General features: G+C 42.0%; 1 protein-coding gene across 5 annotated transcripts; it reads right to left on the minus strand.

Annotated features, from left to right (window-relative positions):
• Positions 1-111: 111 nt before the first annotated feature.
• sec31a (SEC31 homolog A, COPII coat complex component) lies at positions 112-22299 on the minus strand. 5 transcript variants are annotated; one of them, XM_029252706.1, is made up of 29 exons: positions 22085-22299; positions 19443-19521; positions 19112-19235; positions 18278-18476; positions 17978-18073; positions 17646-17786; positions 16731-16873; positions 16301-16400; positions 15731-15892; positions 15302-15454; positions 14864-15091; positions 14518-14592; positions 14184-14225; positions 13050-13328; positions 12453-12540; positions 11847-12025; positions 11064-11190; positions 10713-10858; positions 8471-8644; positions 8162-8371; positions 7621-7716; positions 5736-5838; positions 4876-5184; positions 4322-4360; positions 2765-2820; positions 2118-2363; positions 1466-1585; positions 1010-1081; positions 112-733 (listed from the first exon to the last, which is right to left on the minus strand). In XM_029252706.1, exons 2-29 carry the CDS (start codon positions 19519-19521, stop codon positions 554-556), a joined length of 3966 nt encoding a protein of 1321 aa, XP_029108539.1. In that variant the 5' UTR covers positions 22085-22299; the 3' UTR covers positions 112-553. The 5 variants fall into 5 exon arrangements, with proteins under 5 accessions (XP_029108539.1, XP_029108541.1, XP_029108540.1 ...); XM_029252708.1 differs by lacking the exon at positions 13050-13328; XM_029252707.1 differs by lacking the exon at positions 4322-4360.
• Between the last annotated feature and the right edge of the window lie 6 nt (positions 22300-22305).

The following is a 22305-nucleotide window of genomic DNA, read 5'->3' on the forward strand; positions in this document are numbered from 1 at the left end:
TATACAATCAGAGTATGCTTTAAATAAATACTATTTACTGAAAATATTGTAAGGTGGCCAATCCTGAATTTTCTCCCTCAACACACACACACACAAAAAAAAAAAAAAAAAAAAAATCAGTTATCCTCAACAAAAAGGTGACAGGCAGCACAATGACAGCTGTTGAACAGCCTACCAATACAGAAAAAATGATAAAATTAAATCCTGGTGAGACAATTAAATTCAGGTCCCTCCTTTAACCTGACATTTTAATGCATAATACACATATTTTGGTGATGCAAGCATATATCTTGCCAACAATCATAAAAAGATTTTGTTTTTAAAATGAACAACATAAGATAGTAAATCCCATTGCACTCTATTCTGCCTGAATTTCATTACAGATTAAAAAATAAGATAAAAACATTTAAAAATTCTTGGATATTCTAATATACTTCAGGAAAGGTAAGACATTGACAGCCACGCTCCTTGGTCCTACTGTTAGCACAGGTGTTGTTTTGCACTGATGGCTTGTGTCTGCATTGCAGTGTCCTGTAGAGAAGCCTCCCATGGATCACACCCCAAGCTTGTTGGCCTGCGTCAAGACCACCTTCAGCACGGGCATGAAGGCTGATGTCTCACTGAAGTTGCTGTTACTGACAATGTGTGTGTGGATGCTGAGGCCATCTGCATAGGAGCGCGTCTCAATGCTGCGTGCCATGTTGTGCAGGCCACCAACAATGGCTGGGGATAGCTAGAGAACACAGCAGCACAGAGGTTAAATGGGATGAAAGCAAACTGAAAACCTGCTTCAATGATTGTACTTTTGTTGTGTTAGAACAATTTTTTTTTGTAAAGGAGAGCCTTGAAAATATTCCACGCTTGAGAAAATTGCTTCAAAATGTAATGGCAAAGGATATCAAATTTAAGCAAGTACTTCAAACTCTTGAGACAGATCTCAGAATGTGTCGTACTTTAGGGGGAATTTATTACACGAACCTCTCCATATATTGACCATTGGGCTACTTACTGTCTGTTCTCGTAGTTTATCATACAGAAACTCAAGGCGTTTGTTTGCATCATCCAGCTTCCTCTTTGTTTGCTGTAATGACAACAGTGGTGTTGGGTTTTGATCGTTACATATAACATTTTACACACACACACACACACACACACACACACACACACACACTCCAGTAGGACAAACATGGCTTACTTTAAATAAACAAATTTTGGTGTGTTTGGTGTTCCATCCAACAGGCCAGTAACTGCTTGTATATAGAACTGAGCAAAATTGAAAATATAAATCCAAAACTTTTGTTACATAATATGCATTTTTTGATGGGCTGTCAAAATGTTTTTGAAAATGCTTTAATCAACTCTGGGAACATTACTACTTAATTCACAACATAAAAATTACTGAGTTTCTTACACACAGTCCTACTGACATCCAAATGAATAATTGCATTAGAAAGAGAGGGCTTACAGGGTCAGTGGCAGCAGCCAAACATCTCTGAATGAGTCCTTCAAACGTTGTCTTAAGGATTATGTGCTCCTCAGGAATAGGCTTTTTGGTAATCTTCTCTGCAGGCATAGACTGCGTAGGCTAGAAACAAGTCATTTCAAATACCATCAAAAATAATAAAATAACCCAGCAGCTGTATAAGTTGTAAAAAGTCCCACACAACATTAGAATATTTAAAAACCAAAACATTAATTTCAAATCATAAACAAGGCTTTTAAGATGCTTTCAATTTTTATACATTTTAAAAATAAACTGCTGCTTTCATAATATATAAGAACCATAACAGAACCCAAATAAAAATACAGTACAAATGCAAAGTAAAAACAAAGCCCTGAGGTCAATAAATATTTTAAGTTTGAAATCACACCTCTTAAGACAAATGGACCAACCTCAGATTGAAGCAATATGCTTTAATGAGACCCTGAAGTTGTAGACAACTATGCAAAGTTGTAAGCTCAAGGCTGCAAAGCCTTTTATGGTTAGTTCATGTATGCAGGGCAACTGTCCACACCAGGTATCAGGAGGTAAACAAACACATTGCTGCTGCACACTAGTTTTCCTTGTAACTGTCAAGAGCAATGTGATACCATGGGTATGGCTCAATATTTATTACCTGTATGACATCTCCAATTGGACCCCCCGGTGCACCTTCCGGGTTCATGGTAGGTATGGCTGGGTATCCAGGGGTTGAGGCTTGAGGCTGCTGGATGGTGAGGTAGGGGTTCTGGATTCCAGGCTGGATGCCAGGCTGCCCTGCATTCATCTGCTGGGGCTGCACAGTAGAGGGGGATTGGGGGTCCCCAAGAGGTGCCATAATGGGTGCAGTTATGGGGGCAGGGGGAGTGTAATGTTCTGGGACCTGGAGGAGGAAGGTTACACAAAAAAAAAAAAAAAATAGGAAATACAGGTCAGGTGACAAATGACCCAAAGAATCCAAGCAAAATCATCCTTAAACTTATACTGTACTGTACTTTTGCATGTATTGAATGGTCAACATTTCTGGTTGGGACTCAAGATTTTAGGACCTTTGCCTTCTCAAACTGTAAGGGAAGCCAAATACCATTATTTTTTCAGAATTGCACCTAATCTTTAAGACTTCAAGTAGTAATATTTTTGACGGTTTAGACTCCAATTTTACTAGCTCAAGTCAGCTCTTGCAGGACCCTTTTCGGAGTTCTATTCCATCACCAAATGTGCAATTCCAAACCCTTTGACCAAAGACCCCATGTCCTTCTCAGAGTACTGCATGTACATACTAACCTTCTTCTTTGGCACACGGTTCAGAGTAGGGGGGTCATTCCAGCCATTCTGGGGTCCTGTTGGAAGGGGGGGGGGGGAGGAAAAAAAAAAAAAAAAAAAAAAAGTTTACTTCCTCAGTGTAAGTGGTTTCATTCTTCAGTTCAACTTTGTCTTTGTATTTTGTCTATCAATCAACCTTCTGCTAAACTGAGAAGCCAACACATACTACATTTTCTAAAAATTCAATAGGTGATTTTTTTCCCCCAGCATTTAGAAACCCCACAAGAACGCAGATTAATTATAATGGAATGTAATCCAACAGTAAACCCCTTGCTCTAAGTAGCAGAATGGAAAAATCTCCCACTCAAATGTCATAGCCTCTCAGTGATTATGGCTGCCCCTGTGTTTCTTTTTCAATTCCAGGCAATCTGTTTCATCCCTTCCCCCACTTGTTTCAGTGTTTACTGTCTGCTTCACTTTTTTCATTTAAATTTCCTTTTCCCTTTGTTAGTCAGTGTAACATTCACTCATTGTTTTATTTTCTGTCTCTTACCAAGCCTCTTCCTCTGTACCTTTCACTCTTTCTAACAAACTCCTTTCTGCCTATATATTCTGTAACAGACATATTTGTTATATAAACAAAGGGAACAGGATTAAATTGGTTAGACTTCAGTGGAACCACATTCTATGCACCATTTACCACTACAAACTGACCATGTAGAGAATTTAACACAAATTAAACTGATTTTGTTAATGGTCTCATGGAATCCATAACAGAATCAGCTTAGTGTCAACAAAAGTGTAGTATAAACCCATAAACTCAGATAGGATTCTCCATTCAGACAAAACAAACATGCAAAAGAAACACAATGCAAACAAGAGCAAAATCAGAACCTTTAATCTTTTGCCATTTCTGCCCAAGCCTGGACCAAAAGATAACCGCAAGCCTGATTCCCATCCTCATCAGAGTAATGACTGACCTAGATACTGCACTGTGTGGAGCTCTCACTCTTGACTCAAATTATCACTGTTTTAACTCACTGCATCTGGGTCAGCTACAGAAATGGTCACTCTTTTCCTCAACTTCAACTGTTATACATTTGTGTTCTGCATAATAGTTCTGCGCAGGGAATTAAGACAATAAAATGTGCTTAAACTTTGTGCTAAAAGTTAAAAATGAAATGCATATACAGTATATATGTATAAAAACAAGATATGAACATTTAAAGCAAAGCCACCATTCATTTATACTTGTAACATATATATTTACTTAGATTCTTTTTCTTCAAAACGACTTCCAATTAACTCTATGCAGTACTATCAGCCCAGATACCATGACTTACACTGCTAAATACACTACTTACAATGGGTCACTCATCCATACATCAGTGGAACACACTTTCTCTGTCACACATTATGGAAGAACAAGTATTCTCTGAGAATCAAAATACCATGATTACTTTGAATTAAACGGTTTTGCTTCATTAATTTGATTAGGTTATTTTGTTGACCGAATCCCAACCACCAGCAAAAATCAATGATTTGGAAAGATTAATTCCAGAGGCACGTTAAATTCACCTTCCAGGAAACAGGTTATATCTGGACCACTGGCTCCCCCTGTGAACAACACCACAGGAAACAGGGCACAGGCTATTCATTCTGTTTTATGGTCCATTAACAACTGCTGGTCAAATAAAACGATAGTTTGTAAAAGATGGCAGTACTGTAAAAATTAGGTGGGTGGTGGTCTTTTCTATTAGCAGATGCAACTGAACTCTTGCCCTTTGAATGCGAGACAAGAGCTGCTACAGAGGATCATCTATACATTAACATCATGGTAAATGTAGTACGTAGGACCAAACTCCATACCAGTGAATGAAACAAAGTGCCTTGTGGGTCATGAGACCAACAACGTATCCATCAATAAATAAACCATTTAAGTGTTCAAGTATGATAAATAAGAGAATTAAGCAAATATTCTGTTTCACAGCCTTTAACAGATTAAGTTTCTGAAACACAAACACTTCAATGTCTTGTGCCAGGAAGAGTCAACTGGATGTTGTGGAGGTGATGAGGATAGTGCAGACCTGTTGTCTGGGAGGCGGGTACCAAGGAAGAGTCAGGTTGTGTACCTGTTGGTCCAGATGGTGGAGGAAGTGGGTAGGAGGTGGGCACTCCTGGCCCACTGTGCTGAAAGGAGGCTCCAGATGACAGAGGAGGAGGAGAAAACGAAGAAGTGGAAGGAGAAGGCAGAGCAGAGCCTCCCACAAAAACAGGAGGCAGAGGATGATGTAGGGGTGCTGGGTGTAAATACTGAGATTGATAGACAGCAGCTGCAGAGGAGGCAGGAAGAGGAGGTGCAGCAGGGGATGCATACTGTTGAGGTTGATAGATAGAGGGCCCCCCAGCTCCTGGCGAGTATTGCTGGACTTGGGGGTAAACTAGTGTCACATAAAAAAAGAGATACATTCCATTAGCAGCCAAGACACACGAGAGATGTCAGCAGTGCCGTCTTGAGTTACGGCAACCACACTTTGACTAACAACACAAGAAGTGCTTTTCCCCTCATTGTTCACTACATCAAATCTATTAAGTAAAATAAAAATACAGATGGCTGAAATAGCTCATTTGGATGTAGTCATTGAGTCAAAGTGTAGATATATCATAGGATGCAACTCTTTCAGTAACATGCCTATTAGATGGGTCATCATGCAAAAAAGGAAGTTAGAGAACAGCCAGTACAAGTGTCATAACATCAGTAGTTTAACTCAGCATTTCAATTGTTTTGGCATCTTTTTATGTATTAAAAGATAACCAATGTAAACATATAGAAAATGAGCAAAAGGCATTCCAAGGAGTATCAAGATGGAGCGCAAAGAGGATTCCTCATTCTCTGAAAATCGTCACTATTATTTCTCTATGGGAGGCTAATGCTAGATGGTCTCGACCTCCCCCAAAACACACATCCCCCACATCAACAGGCACTACTCACTCTGTGGGTACTGCTGGGAGTACATGTACCCAGAGGCAGCAGAGACTGGCACAGAGGGGTTAGGCAAAGGCTGCATCCCAAAACCAGGGGGAAACGGTTCAGCCTGAAAAAGAGAGAAGTGTGCAGGAGATGACTAATGACATCTACTCAAGCTGAAGAGAGCCGGACTACAAACATCTACAGAGACCAAGTGCTGGAATTAAAGTATGCCTTGAATGGAGGGCAGCGCTCTCTTTCAGTGAGGTTTCCGCCTCAGCTGGAGGGGAAGGGGAGGGGGGGGAGGAGGAAAAAAAAAAAAAAAAAAAAAAAAAAAAAAAAAATCTTGACAAGTAGGTATAAAAGCAGTGCCCGGAGAATGTTGCAGAGGCCCTGAAACTGCAACCAGATGTTATAGTCCAATATGGAGTAGAAGAATACAGCGCTCATATTCATAAAAAGGGAAAAATATGTAAGCTCTCTACTAGTGTAGTTTGCATTACTAAGTTGTGCGAAAAGTCTGAGGAATCAGTTTTCATAAAGTCTGTCAAGGACTGTCCAGTTCATCTTGCATATGAATTTCCCTTTGTAAACAAGGAAAGTGAACACTGATTCGAGAGGCAAACTGGAACAATGACTAAAACAGCGGAAAGAAGCAGCCTTGAAGCTTTAAGCAGCTTCCAGCTTCATCTGCTAAAGCCTTTCAATTCATCCAAGAATGCATCTTTACTTCATCCACAGTTCCGTTACTTGCCATGGTATTTTGTACATTCATCTTTTCTAGTATTTGAAAAGATGAGTCAGTGTCTTAAAAACTGAAACACTACATCAATGACATTTTAAAAGACTGCAATGAATGCTTTTTAAAAAATTAGGCATATCTTTGATTATTTTATTAGTCCACCAAAATCACAACTCCATAAAAACAGACCAAAAATGATCTAATATAGTGGGCAGTTCTAAAAATCCTACCTGAATCACGTCATAGCTTAAACATTATGAAGACACAAGATGTTCTACAACAGACTATTCATAGCAAAAATCATGTCTTTCAGAGCCAGTGAAATGCTGTGAGATGTATATGGGCCAAGACAAGTTCATCATGATATAGGAAGTGCTCTAATGTACAAAACGTGCAAATAAGAGAGGAGAACACAGCAGGGCAGTTCCATAAAGGCTTGGGAACCTAGGGTCTGCATGAAGGACTGGCCACATCTGCTACACATCCACAGGACCGTACCACATCAGCAAGAGTGGAACTTGCCACGTAAATCCCAGCTGATAAAGCCCAAAACATGGAATCATTAGACTTAAGTAACATATCCTTAATTTGATTAGATAAATGACATTTTCCAGCTCATCAACTACAATCTTTTTGGAATAATTTGATTCAAATAATAAAATTCTCAAATTAATGTAGAAGAGGTAAGTATAATTGACTGGTACAGCTGGTAGTGTAGTGGTTACAGCTGCTGCCTTTGGACCCAAAGGTAATAGGTTCAGATATAGGACCCAAAGGTAATAGGTTCAATTATCCAGCTATATAAGTGGGTAAATAACTAAGTAGCTTAACATTATAAATCACTTTGGAGAAAAACAGCAGCTAACTGAATGACTATATATGTAATGAACTAACTTGTTAATTTAGTGATAACTAAAATAAAACTTAAAAACTGCCTACACAGGTGACAAAATCAAATTTAAAAAGTATTGGAAAAACTGACAAAATGCAAATTTTACAAGTCCTTTTCAAAAGGAATGCTTCATAAAGAGGTGTAGCGTGACCCCAAGAGCCAAAGAGGAGTGCAGGCAAGCAGTGAAGTGGTGGGGGTAGCACCTTGTTGCTGGTGTGGTACGGGCAAGGATGCAAGCCAGGCGGGCACAGCCAAGATGAGTGAGAGCTCTATACCTGTGGGTCTGAGGCGGAGCCTAGTGGAGGAGGAAAACTGGGAAGGGCTGTAGGGGTTTGGTCACTCCAGGAAGTGACCGTAGAGGCAGACCTAACCTGAAGCGGACAGAGACACAAACACGCACGATGGGCACAAGATGAGCACCACGAGGGGCAGGACTCGAGGTGGAGGGGTGCAGCCACCATTCGCTTGCAAAAAGAATCGAACTGCTCGTTATTACATTTCTCCAAAAAGCAATATAGCTTGCCATAATAAAGACTGAGGAGACAAGAAAGTAATTAAACTTAGGAATAACAGCAAAGTGTAATGCAGTAAGATGGAGGACCAGCTAAGAGGAAGACCTCTCTTCAGCTCTTCATGGTGGGTTCTGTGGGTTGTAGGTGATGAGCTCATTGTAAGGCAAGACACATCTGGCTAAAGCAAACAGGCTGTTACCTGTTACGGACAACAGGTTGACTTGTAACACTTGTGCACTTGAAGTCTTGCTTACCCAAAGGGAGGCATGAACAGGTGCTTCTTGTGTATAAGGGTGACATATACCTGTTGGTAATACTGAGGTGCAGGGGTCATTGCCTGTGCAGGGGCAGTCACTGGGCTGTGAGGCTGCTGTCCTGGGGCAAAGGCTGGCCTAGCTGAGGTTCTAGCTTGAGTTGCAGGCTGTCTGCCTGGAACAAGGCTTGGGGTAGTGGGTGCTGCTGATGTATCCCCAAGGGCCCTGCGAAGGCGCTCCCGTAGATGCTGTACAGCAGGCTGTTAAGAGGATGAGGAATGGGGAATATCATTAGATGACAGCACTGGCTCCATGTTAAACAGTGCTGTCAAGCACATGACCAAATCAACTGGAGTTACCTGGTCAGAGCCATCAGGAAGGTAAGCAGCAGCTGTGACTAGGCTGCCCTGAGAGGCCAGCAGGTTGGCGTAATGGCTCATCTTGTCAGCCCAGAGGGCACCCATGACAGCAGGGGTGGCTCCCTTGGTCTGTTGTACTGCACGCTGTAGCACCACCACCTTCTCCACAAGGTCCTGCAGGACCAAACACACACACACACACACACACACACACAATACAGCCCAATATCTCTGATTAAGAGCAAGTACAGTTAATTATAAATACAAAAAGTTTTACTGCTCCTTAGCAAGTGAACTCCAAAAAATAAAGATAAAACCATAAAAACTAACTGGAAACAATTACTTGTGAATCTTGAAAATATATCGCTGCTTCTGCCAATTAACATACACTGTCTAAAGTATTGCTTTAGCATTTATAAACAATTTCTACAGGTTCACTGTGAGCTAAAAATTAAATTTAGTAAAAGACAACCATGTATATTATCAGTAGCCACTCAGATTAGTGTGGATGTTCTGAAGTTATAGCAGTAGTAGGAGAACAAAATATCCCAAAATAGCAGCAGAAGGAACTTTACCATTTATCTTTTTAAATCATGCCAATGACAAAGCTTCAAATTTACAAATCTTACCACTTCAAATTGTTCCTCTTGAGTGTTTTACCAGTAAAAATATTACAGTAAAGCTATATTTACCACTTGCTCATTAAACACAGGTTGTTTTTTTTTTTACAAGCTGCAATTGTACATAAGTATTATTGCATAACTACTGAGTCACTCAACAAGATGTCATAGCACTTTGTCCATTAATTCACAACATTCATGAACAGAGCATTAGAGCATCATCACACTATAAGAAGAAAGTCCTATCAAAATGTCTAAACTAAATTTTAAACTCACCAAATGCAGGAAATTCAATTTAGTGCTGCTGTGACATTGGTAGCAGGTGCTGTACTTCAAACAATTCACATATTTTAAACAATTACATTTCCCAGTCAAATTGCTGACAGTGGAAACCAAAGGACAGTTAAAGTCTTCTAAGAAGTAAGCACTAGTACATTTCACCAAAAGTCAGTTCTGAATGATACATAGCTGTTTATCTTGAATTAAGAGAAATAGGTACTCATTATGGGCGGGGGGTGACATGGTTGGTTTGGCCGGTGCCTGCTATATGGCAGGTCTGGGGTTCGAGCCCCGCTTGGGGTGCCTAGTAACAGACCGGCATCCTGCCCTGGGTGTGTCCCCTCCCCCCTGAGCCCTGCACCCTGTATTGCCAGTCAAGGCTCCGGCTCACTGGGACGCCGCTTGAGACAAGAGCTTGTTGGCAATGGATGGATGGTATCGATTATAGAATATGCTATAATTGAGCAACCATCAGACATTTAAATACCTGGGAGGAAAAAAAAGGAAAAAAAACATCCAGTTGATTTTTAAGTCAAAGGAACAAAATCAGCAGTTTAGACCTCCAAAATATTAAGTTTTAATTTTACCCTTACATTTTCTTGGCACCCTAATGAATACCCTGTATAGTGTTTTTCTCTTAAAACTTTAGTGTATCACTATAAATACAGATAGTTACTCAGTTTTAGGACAAGTGGGACAGATGATGAATGGACAGAAAATCAAATATATCCATTTTATCAGTTAAGTCTAACTCCTCTACTGCCCTGGATGCCTTATTGTTTAAGCTCATCTTTTTTAACATGACAACTACCAGAATAGCCGGGGGGGGGGGACCAGCACATTGCTCTGGACTCACCTCTCCTTGAAAATTCAAGTGGCATTTTTACTGAGAAAAAAAAAAATCTAGATCCTGCTGTGGCTAGCTGCTGTGTACCATCTTAACATATGTAACAATCAGCTGTATTTGTGACTGTACAAAAATCTAGTTAAAGTGCCATTGTAAAAGAAAAAAAAAAAAAAAAATTTATATTCAAAAATGTTTCACAGGTGGGTGTGCTGGTTTTACACTCTCAGCTCTTCAAAGTGTTTTGAGAAGCCTTTTGTAATAAGCTTGTAGGGCAAGTAAGACAACAGTGTCCCCTAGACTTCTCATAGCCAGACAATTCAGGAAGTGACATGCCACAGGTAAAAGTTAAAGGGCTAGGAAACATTGAGAAAAGTTGTGAGAAGTGGAAGCTAGCCATCTACGTACCATAGTATGAAGTGCTACACTTTACACACCAATTCAGGCATTACAACACTTAACGGAGACCAACACCCCTGTTACAAGTGTCAACACCCACCTGCAAGGAGAGTGGGGAATGTCCATGGTGTTCTCCTGTCCAGCAGGCTACCAGCTTCTCCACGTTTCCTGCGCAGACATAGCACAGGCAGGCCTGGGCACGCAGCTCCAGGTCACCACTGGCCTCAAGTCGTGAGCCAAGCAACTCTACGGCAACAATGAGGGTAGGAGTAATGGTACGACATGGTCACTGAACGGAAAACTGAAATTTTAACATCAAGATATAATTTCTGGCTTACATTTTAAAAAGTGAATAATCTTTTTCGGCAATGACAGAAACCTGTTCTACCAGACTAGAGCACAAAGCAAGGCTTTTCCAAAGCCTACAGTGTTACACTGGGTGGCTGCGTACCACAGAAGGTGGAGAACTCCTCTGGACGGGCGTAGGTCATGATTGCCGCCAGCGCCTCCTTCCAGTTCTGCAGGTCACATGTCTCCAGAATGTCCTGCCAGTCCCTCGTCACCACTGCACTGATCAGCTGAAGAGACAGATGTCAACTCCATATGAGAACAGACCAAGTCCAGTGCTTTCTCTTATCAAGTCTGAAATCCAGCTCTTTGCATATAGTTCTTTACATAATAGTTACTATTTGAGTTACATGATTCTACACTAAGCAAATTCATTGTCCATGACTTCACTTTTACACTCCAGTTTTCCTGAAGCAGCACTGAGTAAGTACCTTGCTTAAAAGTAGAACCAGTAACAAAATTGTTGGGATTATAACCAGTAGCCTTGAGGGTAGAAGAGTAAGGTTCTTTACCACAATGCCGCCTGCTGCTGTGTGTCATTTTAGCATGTGTAAAAAATTAGCTGTATTTTGTGGCCGTACAAAAAATTTTTGCACAGACATGAAAAAAAAAAAACTAGCATGTGTATTTGAAAGCTGTAAATGTAGGATCTGTTTCGGGGGGTCAAATGCATCCCCAGAGGGAGCATCAAATGTGGAAAGAAAATGAAAACGCACTAACGGTGGTAAAATTAAACATCTTTACATTTCACATTCCTCAGCTCACAGTAAAGTTAGAAAACGCATCCAATGCTTACTTGTGAAATAGATCAACATCAAAAACATATGAGAATTAGAAGTTGAGCCAAAAGTGGATCCTGTTAAAAGCAGTGATTCCAGAGGCCAACCTTGGTGATTTTGCTGGGTGATCTACCAAAGTACTTCTTCTGCGTCTTCTCCAGCAACTCCTGCCCTCCTGCTATGGCCAGGATGATGCTGTCAGCCATGCGGTTGTCATGGAGACAGAGGTTTACAGCTCCCTCAAAATCTCCAGTGAGGAGGGCCTGAGTTATCAGTCCATCAACATCTGCAGAACATGTTGAACTGCCAGTCATATAAGGGTTTGCAGGAGATAACAAGGATTTCAACCCCATGCGTGCCTTTCCCTTATTATTCATCTGACTTCATAGCAGGGTACAACATCAAGAGTGTGGCTCACTAATCCACAAAAGACTCTATAAATCTACACACAGTATGAATTTCTAAACCACTAAAACAAAATCACTCTGAAAACACTAGTACTCAGTTGAATTATTCTTTCCAAATTCAATCCTGGTTTCACTTTAAAGTCACACAAATGCAAGCTGATGCTACAGAGGAAATTATTTCTGCCAATCCATGACAGAATTGTACATAATGCTGCAGCAAATCAGGAGCCATTTCTTACAATTCTGGGCAGCTAATGAAATCTAAAATTGGATGTAAGCACTTAGATCCTATAGGAACAGACTTGCCTTCACTGACTCTCAATTTAATGGCTTCCGTGGCTGAAGTGGACTTCTTCAGATGCGCTTCATCTTCCTCAACCTTCTTGTCACCCAACTATACAAAGTATATAGTATGCTATAAATTAAATATCACCATTTGTTTAATTTTTTTGCTTTATTATTAGTAACTTATACTGTTACATGTCTGTTTGAAACATATACTTGTGATGCTGCTGTCATTCAGGCCTTTCACAAAGGAAACATGAAACAAAAATGGTAGCTCAGCAAGCAGTGCTTGTGCTTCACAATGCCCGAGTTGTGGGTTTGAATGTGGATGTGAATACAGCTCAGTCTGTATGGATTTTGCATGTTCTCCCTGTGTTCATATAGGTTTCCTTTGGGTGCTCCAGTTCCCTCCCACAGTCCAAAGATGTGTTTCAGGTGAACTGGCAACTTTAAATATGACCTTAATTTGTGTATGTGTAAGTGAATGACTCTTACAATGGTCTGCTGAATAAAAAAAAGTGATTGACAATAAGTGATTCAGAACAGAATTCCTGAATAGAACAGAGGGGAAACAGAACAGGATAGTAGTGAGCAAGTGGGTGTGGCAAGCAAGAGTACCTCTTCCAGATCAACCTCTTCCTCTTGCAGGCCAGCATCTGTACTGGCGACTATCTGCTCAGATTCCAGATCACATCCAGGCTCTGTTTTCAACTCAGTCTGGGGTTCAGGTAGAGGTTCAGCCACAGATTGAAGATCAAGCTCAGGTTCAGGATCAGAATTTAGTTCAAGCGCAGCCTGAGATTTGAGGTCAAGCTCAGATTTGGGTTTAGGGTCAGGCTCAAGTATCTTTTGAGATTCAGGGCTGGGAGCAAGTTCAGCATCAGGAGCAGAAACCAGCTGTTCAGGAGCAGGGACAGATGTGTACATCCACAAAGGATTAGGCAAAATTTTAAATAAAATTAAAAAGCAGACCCAAGATTACATAATCATTATTAAGGCTTAACAAGGGAACTCTGGAAAAGGACCATGTTATTGGTTAGACTATGTCCCAGACAAGAGTTACAAAGGATCCTGTTCAATCCTGTTCTATACACTGTACACACATTTTTACAGTGCACCAGATAACAGAAAAAACAGTGACCCTGAGTCACTCTGATATCTACCCAGAGGTCCTGGAAAGTCAAGTTGCTTTTTCTGCTATATGATTTAATGAGACCTGACTGAGCCTTATTCGGCAGGGGGTATTAAAAATCATCTAAATGTGGCATATCCCAATCAATTTTAAAAAATGACATTGTTGGTGGAATTGTTTGTTATAATGCAAATTTGAAATTCGATCTAATCTAACACATGGGAAAACCTCTCAGTCTATGTCAGAGGACTAAGGTCACACCTTAGGTTCATTCTGCTGATTCTGAAGGATCAGTGCACAGTGACTTTCAAGGACCACAGAAGGAAACCCCAAGATAAAGGTTACTACAAATTTGCATTTAGATGCCTTTGTGTTGATTTTACTTGAAGCAAGAAAAAAATGAAAGATCAACACTGGAGCAGACTATTGCTAATCAAATTTTAAAAGAAAGTGTAATGGAGTTTTTGTACATTTTTTTTTCCATGTATTTAATAAGTTTTATTTAGTGGAGTCATTAGATAAATATTTATTTTCCAACAAATCAAATTCTGTGTACTTTAAAAGTATGAATTTTGTAATATTCGCGTGACCGCAGAGCTATTCCAGATAGCTGGCCCTACCGTTTTGGGCTTAACGTTGTCCTTCTGTAGGGCTGCAGATATCTGTGAACAGAACACAGTGACCTGCTGAAACAATATAGGCTCAACCACAGAACTGAAAGCTCCAGACGTTCAGGTCAATACAATCTGCTTCCTCACATCTGACAAGTTCCTGCAGTAACCTAAGGTCACACTCCACACCACCTAAGTGTACACTTCCCATAAACATGCACAGCCAAAGTAAAAAAGATTTTTGGAAAGACATCTCACCAAATATGTAGTACCTGATACGGATTTAAAATATTAGCTACATCAGGTGTTAAAATATGTGCAGGAATTATGCAATTACACTAACCTTGAGGGCCAGTTCCTCCTTATTGTAACCCAACAGCTCCAAGTACTTGCCACGAGTATCATTTTCAAAGTTGACCTAAAAGCCAGGAGTAGAAAAGTGTGTGATCAAATTGCTACCATGTGCATTAATCAGTCACTTTCAGCCGGTGACTATCCAAGTTCCAGTGCCCATCAACCTCTGCAGCAGTAAATACATCAGTTGTGGTTAAGCATCATGATTTAAGCCTGGAGTCTAATGATTCTTATGTTGTTAAACAAAAGTGTGCAGATTAAAACACTGTCCTGTCCAGGTGAGTTCTCTAGCTACAGTTAGGTAGTAGTCTTTCAACTCCCTGAACAAAGCTCACCTTTAGGAAAGACCACACTGTCCTTTCAAACTCATTTTCAGCAGCCTTTATCTTGGACTGGCAGAAGTCAGCAAAGTTTCCTGCTGTCATGGCTGCCTGAAGCTGGTTCGAGCGGTCCAAGAAAGCAGTTTCTGTGACAACCTGGTTCACATGAACCAATGGCGCAGGCTGGTGTGGTTGTTGGGGATTTGCCATGACATTCTCCAGCGTCACTAGCTTGCCACCAAACTGTGAAAAAATTAACACCACGGGATGTTAAAGTATAGACACCATACTCTGGAACGTTAAGAACGAAGTATATCAGTATGGTATTAAAATGTATTCGACATCAAAGACATCATCTGATTTCCTGGAGAATACGTAGGGATATAGTGGCTTTTAATATCTATAAAAAAGAGGGTCAAGAGAACACAATCTACCTCCTAGTTGAGTACTCACAGCAAACGATGCCCCGACAGGAACACGGATCCATTTAGGGGGTTTCTTGAGCGGAGTCGGAGTGCTCTTGGTGGCACTTGGCTGGGGCAGCTGTAGAGGGGGCAATGCCTGGCCTGTACCAAATGGATCCAAGTTTCCAAAAGAGGAACTGAGCTGGAAAAGAGGAGGTCAATGTTGAGTTGCCATAAAGCAATTTCAATCACAGCACTGTTTCACTAGCCATAAAAAGTCACAAGGATAAATTCAGTAGGCCATGTTTTGCAGCCAAATGACATGTAAATGATGTTTCATGTCTACTTAATTTCATTTTTCTGTTTTCACTTACAAAAATTTGCATTTACAAGACATGTTTTTATAACATCAACATTCTGATGTTCTTCAAAACACAGGGACTGACAGAGCAGATTCAGAACTCAGGACTGCGAGCACCTGATCCGTGTTCTTCTGCCTCTGGCAGTCATTGTTCCCACCCATGATGGAATAGATGCTGATGTGTCCATCGAAGGCAGCAGCTGACAGCAAAGCGGGGTTCCTGGGGCACCATTGGATGTCAAAGCACCACTGTGTGCTGGTGGGAAGCTCATAGAGTACCTGGAGCAGCCGAAGCAGAAAAATTAAATCTCCAGAACAATAACAGCACTACCGCCCATTGTCTGGCAGTCCTCCAAGATTACTATGATTCTGCTAATCCACTTTCTTGATGAGAGTGACAAAGGGCTGCAAGATCCTGCAGTGATTACTAGAGAAGGGATGCATCCTTCATTGTCACTAAAAAGAAATTTGCATGGTGCATAGCCAACTTAATCTTTCCCTCCTTCAGTGGATTAATGTCAGAGTGGTCTAGTTGCTGCAAAATTAGCAGATGCAATTGGTGTGATAGTCTATGGTTTGAACCCAAATTGTAAGCACTTTCAAAGAAATATACCTGAATTCAATTCCTGAAGTGTGCCACTAGCTGGAGCTTCAATTCTGGTACCAAGCAGGACTATCATATCTCACCTCTGCAGTGTTAGGGTTCCAGCACAGGATCCTGTTGTCCTTCCCACAGCTCAACAGCAGTTCTGGATCAGCCAGACTCCAAGCAATAGCCAGAACACCCCTGGAAAAAGATTCATTGTCTTGCTACCAGAGTTTACACCAACTCCCCTCCAAGATTATTTAAAAAATAAGTATCAGCATAGTGCAGCATCTTTCATAAGACAGGCAAAAATACAGAACACGTCCAACTGAAAACATCAAAAACATGCATTTTGATTTGGGTGGCAGCAGAGAGAGTTGAGTTTAATGTACCCAAGGAATGGACAAAAGACATTATGCTTGGACATGACAGCTCTATGGAAACTGACAGCCATAGACTCAGCAGTTACTGCTTTATAAACAAAAGTTATCATGAGTTGGTTTAGAAAAGGGTCAAATGAAGGGGTTGCACCTGGTGTGATTCTCCAAGACTTTTAGGGGAGATGTAGCAAAGCGCAGGTCCCACACTTGAATGACAGGCATGCGGTCGTCCTCAGAAGCTAAGACCAGCTGGGTGGCTACTTCCGGGTTCCAGGCAAGCCCAGAGCAGTGCATCTATACATGAGGGGGTAAAACCATGCATGCTTTAAGGACAGCGGTGTTTTGGAAAGCTATGACAATGAAGAACTGCAGGACTGTCACCCTCCATAGAGCACAGTGTGACCTGCCTGCACTGCAGCTAACATGTTGCTGTCAAATGATGTGAGAATTCAGTTCACATCATTTTACAGCAAAATTTATTTAAGATCCTAGAATGAAAATTACTTTACCATTGCTTATTAAACACAAAAAAACACATGAAAAACTCCACCCTGTGTTCAACCGGTGACAAAAAGTACCAGGCTTGTAAAACCCCAGGGTTGGGATAGGAAACATTTTCCATACATTCACAAGCCAAAATTACCATTTCTTTCCACTCCTTGTCTTATGCAGTAAAGACTAACCATATGTGTTTATGACCCTGGAAAATGAGGTAGTGCTATCCTGACATGAACTGACACGTTCGGATACCTGCCGAGGCTGAAAAATGTATCTTGAAAAAAATTTTTGAAAAGATGCAAAAAAGCTGGAACAAACCACATACCTTTGCCCAAGCTTTGCTTAGATTTACTTATAAAAGAATTTGGTCACAATATCTACTGTTCTACATTTACCTGAAACAGAATTTGGAAACAATATCCTGATCAACTGTCAGCCCTTATCAGAAGGCAGTGATGTCTCAAATGTCTACAAGTACATGTCCCGTGGACAACATGGGAAACATCTCAGACTCATGCTTTCAATTGATTCAGCTGATATCATGATCTACATAAATCTGACAGCTCACCCTATTGCTGTGATCGCTGACTTTGATGATGAGGTCATTTTTCCTGAGGTCCCACACTGAGGCACGGCCACTTGGGCTGGCTGAAGCCAGGATGTGCTGGACCTGGCCATTCCATGCCACGCAACTGATGTCCTCTAGGGGCTGAGTGGGAGGAGTAACTAGGTCACACACTGAACAATGCAAACATTTGCAGGGGCAACCACTGTGCCTTCATAGTTCAGTTTACTTTGAGTTTCATTCCCATTTCACCAGATACTTGGATGCACACTACTAAAATGTCCAACCTGTCAGGAGTTGGTCATCTTCAAGATCATTATGGAAATCTCCTGCACCTGAGTTTTTGGTCCTGGTGTCATTGGAGAACCGAAGTTGTTGAGGTCCCAGATGTAAATTTCTGACTCATTGCCTCCAGAAGCAATCAGGTTTGTCTGTGGGATAGTTTAACAAAAGACCCAATTAAAACATACCCCCAAAAACAGTGCATTCAGAGTTGATAAAAATTTAACAAAAGGACATAAGACTGCACATGTAGAAGAGCTTTTTAAAAAAAATTTTTAAAAAAAGGCAAGACTAAAGAAAACAATTAACTTATCCATATTTGCAGTAAGAATGCAGACTCCAAAAACAAATACCTGGTAGGAATTAACGTCCAGGGCTCGCACTGGCCCAGTGTGCTTGTTGTTCTGAGCAATGATCACCTCGCTGTCGCCTGCAATAATTTTTGCAGGGTCATAGAGAATGACATTGCCGTTCTCACCCCCTGCAATTAGCACCCCCGAGGGGTGTGCCTCTGAATCCATCCCGTGGGGACCCCACACCAACCTGTGGTACCTGGATTCAAATTTAAAAAAAATTCAAGAGGTATCCAATATGTAACTTAAGGAAGAACCCAAATAAGACAAAGGAACACAGTTTGAGACACAAGGCTGAAGAGCAAACAAAGAGTGTTCACACAGCTAACAAGGACTAAATAATTCTTATGTGGTTTTACATAACTGTGCACAACAGCAACCACTTTCCCATCTGCTTTCTACCTTGTCAAACTTTGATTAAAATGAAAAAAAGTCTTATAACAGTGAATTTTAACATAACTCGCTTTTGTCACCAACAAATCATGTGATGCCTGCTGCTACCTCTAAAAATACAGAATAGTTCAGATTCCAAAAGGTATGTTTTCACTGTGCGCCAGGCTGTTTTGTGTGTGTGCTTTTAGTCTTCTTTGTTCTGCTCCAATTGAATCAGTCTTGCTTGAACACAACTGTGCAAGAGCATTTGTACAAATGTGCACATGTTCAGACATCTTGACTCAGTCAGTTCCCAAGGCTTTGCATAAGGTCTTGGATGTAATAAGAGGCTCCAACAATACCCTTAAGAAAACATATGCTTTGCTTCCAAATCAGGGCAACCCTTGACCAATGCCAGTCATGGACGTACTTTAAAGCCATCGGCTATCAGGCCCCACTCACCTGTGGGAAGAGGAGAAGGTGCCACAGGGCTTCATATCCAGTGAGAGATCTGCCAAGTCCAACTCAAAAATCTCAAGTGAGGCACTGGTGCTGAAAGTGGCATCAAGCTGCTGGGCAGATGTTCCTGTGTAGACACAAGGGAAAGGCAGTAGTTCATGTAATCATTAAGGTCTGTACTAGCATTGCACATACTCCTTTCACCCAGTACCCAAAGAACTAATAAGGGGGTTATCCACAGAGACAACAGGGAATCCAGAAATAAAGGCAGAAAAGCACAGACACACACATGCTGTATGGACAAGGGTCCAGTGACAGGTACATGTGCTCTTACCTGTTGCCAAGTAGATAGGGTGGTGCTGTGCTGGGCTCCAGGCCTGTATCGCAGTACGGTCAATCTCCTTCAGCTTCATCTTAAACAAGAAACACAGCACACGCTTTTAGTGCTATTCTCTAAACCGTTTTCAGCTGACGAAGGAAACGTTCATGCACATATGCATAGCTATACACACACGCGTATACATTTAGCGGACACTTTTCTCCAAAGCGACTTCCAGTGAACTCTACGTAGTGCTTTCAGCCCGCACACCTTATTCACCAAGGTGACTTACACTGCTACATACACTACTTAAAAAGGGTCACCCATCCATAGATCGATGGAACACACTCTGTGTCACTCACACACTATGGGTGAACCCGAACAGCATGTCCTGTCCTGGGTGTGTCCCCTCCCCCTCACACCCTGTGTTGCCGGGTTAGGCTCCCGGTTCACCGTGACCCCGCTAGGGACGAGGGGTTTCAGACTCTGTGTGTGTGTGTGTGTGTGTGTGTGTGTGTGTGTGTGTGTGTGTGTGTGTGTGTGTGTGTGTGTGTGTGTGTGTGTGTGTGTGTGTGTGTGTGTAGAATGTCTTTGGACTGTGGGAGGAAACCAACACAGACACAAGGAGAACATGTATACACCACACAGACTGAGTAGGGATCGAACCCACGTCTTTTTGCACCACCCAGGTGCTGAGAGACAGCAGCACTACTCACTGTCCCACCGCAAAACCTCATACGTGTTTATGGCCCTGGAAACACCCCATACATATATACATGCATTTATTAGTACATATCAATGTATTTTGCCATCTGTACGTGATGTTTAAAAGCAACTGCTTGAGTACCGTGTATCAGCAAAACGGAGGCGTCACAAAAACTGTTTTCAAAAGTCACGTGTTTGTTTCTGAAGCATTTCATCTGTTATTGAATGCACCTATGTAGAGCTGTACGTCGTCTTATGCTGCAGCCGAAACAACATGCATGTTTTGGTTTAATTAACTGTGCCCCCGAAAGCAACAACTGCAAAAGAGACACGGGACAGGCATTAAAAACTGAAAAATGGGAAGTCAGAGCGCAAATGTAAACTGCAGGAAGTTAAGGGGACCTCTCTTCCAGACAATTACACCTTTGACTTTGCATGCCTTTCATGACTTTTGACTTTTCTTTTCTCCCCCATTTGTTTCACGTGTATTGGTGCAATGTGTGTGAATAAGACAGCTGCAGGCAGTCACCAGTCGCTAACAGGGCCCTGTGAGAGAGCCAGAGGTAAAAGGGCTCACAGTCCCGGTCAGTCGTTTCTTCACACAGGACACAGAAGGAAGGCGCTGAGATGAGCTGTGCTATGGTACTTCACACCTTCTCGTGAGGAGGTGCAGCCTGAACGTAAGAGGTTAGCACACAGGAATGGTAAAATATCCCAAAAACTCGAGGAGTGTGCTTGTAGAACCTGGGGATATTCTCTTTTTTTGTACTTTATCATAATAAAGGAAAGAAATCTGTGCAGCATGATCTGCGTGTTTGTCAGTCACTTTGAGGAGACTGCCTGTAAACATGTGTGTGTGATCATTTGGAGCGCAGCTCCATCTTTATCTTTCACGCTTCGTCAAGACACTCACTGAAAGCAGCACGAAGCCCCAGCTCTGCCTCGACACACCACATCAATTCACTCACGAACAACTGTAAGGACGCTGGTGCGACGAGGGCTGAACAGTTACAGTGGTTTTTACAGAAAAGACTCCAACTATGAGTAATGACAGATTTAATACGAAGACATACCTCAGACTGCACTAATTGTCCTGGGTTGTAGTGATCATTACAGCGGAGAATGCGCAGACCGCATAGTACTATGTATTTTTTTTCTGTCTATGAATGATAGACAGAAAAAAGCACAGTAAACCGGCAGCACGGAGGCACAGCAAGTAGCGCTGCTGTCTCACAGCGCCTGGGTGGTACAAAAGGACATGGGTTCGATCCCCTCTCAGTCTGTGTGTAGTTTGCATGTTCTCTCCGTTCTGCGTGGGTTTCCTCCGGGTGCTCTGGTTTCCTCCCACAGTCCAAAGACATGCTGTTCAGGTTCACCCATAGTGTGTGAGTGACAAAGAGTGTTCCACTGATGTATGGATGAGTGACCCCTTGTAAGTAATGTATTTAGCAGTAAGTAAGTCACCTTGGTGAATAAGGTGTATGGGCTCATAACACTACATAGAGTTCATTGGAAGTCGCTTGAAAAAGCATCTGCTAATGTCGCCTACAGCCAAAACAGCATGTTTGGTTTAATTAACTGTGCCCCAAGCAACAGAAATGCCAAAAGAGACAGACAGACACAGGCGTCCCGTCTGAAGTCGCTTCAAAGCATCTGCTAAATAAATAAATCATGTTAAATTATGTAAACGGAACATTCGGATTCGCGCGCACACAGACACACTACTGAGTTTTCGTAGTACACGACGACAGCCCGCTCGGCGCTGGTCCGCAGTGAAAGTACAAACTCCACTGCCGCGCCGGATCACTGTGTCTTACTACTCTCTGTCATGGAGAAATGAATCGAGACCGGCGGGAGATATCAGTTAGCTTAGCTATCCGAGTACGGACGGCTGGCTGGCTGGCTGGCTGACTGACTGACTGACTGGTTGGTTGGTTGGTTACTCCGCTCACCTTCCCGTTTCTGTGCGCCTCCTCTCCCACGGAATGAAGCAGTTGCCGAGCCGAGTCCCTCGTCGCCCTGTCGTCCTCGTCCCACACAGCCCCGCTCCTGGCTGCTACGCTCGCGCTGTGATCACTGGCCCGGCCGCGAGACGAGCACTGGAGCTTCCACGTCCCCACTGGCGTCCATCAACGTGGCACTGTAAGACCCGCCCCTCACGCACAAGCACTTC

This window comes from Scleropages formosus, chromosome 6 (genome assembly GCF_900964775.1).
Source record: "Scleropages formosus chromosome 6, fSclFor1.1, whole genome shotgun sequence".
NCBI lineage: Eukaryota > Metazoa > Chordata > Actinopteri > Osteoglossiformes > Osteoglossidae > Scleropages > Scleropages formosus.

Bases quoted from the DNA above. Each gene is read 5' to 3' on its own strand.
- sec31a (XM_029252706.1), bottom strand. From the start codon at position 19,521: ATGAAGCTGAAGGAGATTGACCGTACTGCGATACAGGCCTGGAGCCCA. The intron at 14,593-14,863 runs GTGAGCTTTGTT...CCTGGCTTTTAG, and splicing joins CAGTGTGGTCTTTCCTAAAG to GTCAACTTTGAAAATGATAC. The intron at 5,839-7,620 runs GTATAGAGCTCT...TCTCTTTTTCAG, and splicing joins GCTCCGCCTCAGACCCACAG to GCTGAACCGTTTCCCCCTGG.